Raw genomic sequence first — 1729 nt, 5'->3', positions numbered from 1 at the left:
GAGATAAATTGGGTTGACATATAAATATCTAAATATTTTTGTGGGGCGTATGGGAGTTTCACACTCCAATTCGGAGTACATGCTAGCTGCTGCACACTTTCAACTACTTGAGGGAAAAATTAGGCTGCAGTATATACAATTGTCCAGTGAACAAGATTAAAAAGTTAAAATAGGGTTTTAGGTCTTAAATCACAACAGTGATAGTTGAACAAAGGAACAGCTTTTTAGATGTAAATGCCTCTTGGAAATGAATCCACTCATGTCATGGAATAGGACAGACATGCCACACATAGTTAAATCCATTTTCTCTTTACAGGAGTCAGTTGTGTTTGTTGTAGGCGGTGGCAACTACATGGAGTACAATAACCTTGTTAATTATGCCAAGAAGAAAGCTGGTGCTACAAATAAAAAAATTATCTATGGCTGCACTGATGTTGTCAATGCTGAACAGTTTCTTAATCAGGTAACATTAATTTGTTTTCCCTTCTGTTAAAATTGCTCTTCACTTGTTACAGTTGAACTTAATTACCAGTTAAACCAAGTACCAACACCACATATGTTGCAAAATAAATAGTCTTTTACCACACTCAGTTTGTCAGCTTTTCATGTTTTATTTCATGAAAGTTCCATATCAGTATGCATTCTTCTAATATATATAGCTAAGGAAAAAATAAAGGTATTAGTTCTGCTTTATTATTTATAAAATTTATGTTTTATATACATCCCTTCTGTTTCAGCTCTCCAAACTTGGTAATGACATTTCCTGAAAAGAAGACTTCGGAAGCCAGTCTTTCTCATATACAATTTTTTTGTGATTTATAATGCTCGGAGAGGAAGAAGAGTTGTCCGCATGGCACATTTATTGGTTTATTTTAGGAATTATATTTATTTTATATGGAGATATTTCTATTGTTTTGCAGTTTGTATTATAATCAGATATTAAACAATATAATACTGTATTTAAGCCCCAGTGATGTTATGAAAAGCCTATGAGAATTTTATACTGTTTAGAAGAATAGTTATATAGCTATTCACACTTTATTGCTTTAATTGCAAGTGAATGTGCGATAATTGTCATTAAGATAGGTTAAGATGGATATATACCCTGAGCACACAAGCCATAATACCTGTTATGGGGAATAATAAATAAAGGGATCATTCTTCCTCCCTTTGTATGCATTCTATGATAGGTGCTGATTTAATGTTTGTGAATGAGTGAACAGCAGTATTTATATCTATAAAAAAGAAGGAAACAGAGTGACAGATATTGTGCAAATTATTTGATATGGATTAATTATGGTGACCATGTAAAAAAAAGTTGGCACCTAGGTTCCTCAATTTTAATTAGCTATATTATTTTGGTCTTTGATTATGTGTAAATTGCAGTGATACCATTTTTTTCTTCAGTATCTTCAGAGGGTATTATGGCTTTGGTCTCTGATTGTTCATGCAGTAGAAAAAGGGAAGTTGCAAGTAATATGCTTCGTAAGGGTAATGCAGTTTTCATTTTCCTCTTCAAATTATAAGAGTTTAAATATATTACTCTTGAGATATTACAGTAATATGTAAAAAGGTACACTTAAGTAAAACAGTTATTAAAATATTTAATCTTTTCTTACCCTTTTGTTGAGTTAGAAATCAGAAATCTTGTTTAGGATGTAATAAACCAGACTGAAATAAAATTTTAATAGAGAAGTATCCAAAAAAATGGGGGGGGGGGGAATGATAT

General features: G+C 31.8%; 1 protein-coding gene across 1 annotated transcript in view; it reads left to right on the top strand.

Moving 5' to 3' along the window:
- Positions 1–1603, top strand: part of LOC119594544 (sec1 family domain-containing protein 1-like) — a 13709-nt gene extending 12106 nt beyond the window's left edge. The window contains exons 14-15 of the mRNA XM_037943575.1: positions 317–463; positions 738–1603. Coding sequence (XP_037799503.1) covers positions 317–463; positions 738–767 — 177 coding nt within the window. The 3' untranslated portion in view covers positions 768–1603. The remainder of the gene's footprint in view (positions 1–316; positions 464–737) is intronic.
- Positions 1604–1729: the final 126 nt, after the last annotated feature.

The sequence above is a fragment of the Penaeus monodon genome, chromosome 34, assembly GCF_015228065.2.
Source record: "Penaeus monodon isolate SGIC_2016 chromosome 34, NSTDA_Pmon_1, whole genome shotgun sequence".
Classification (NCBI taxonomy): domain Eukaryota; kingdom Metazoa; phylum Arthropoda; class Malacostraca; order Decapoda; family Penaeidae; genus Penaeus; species Penaeus monodon.
The sequence above is the reverse complement of the archived record's forward strand: the minus strand, read 5'-3'. Positions and strand labels throughout refer to the sequence as shown.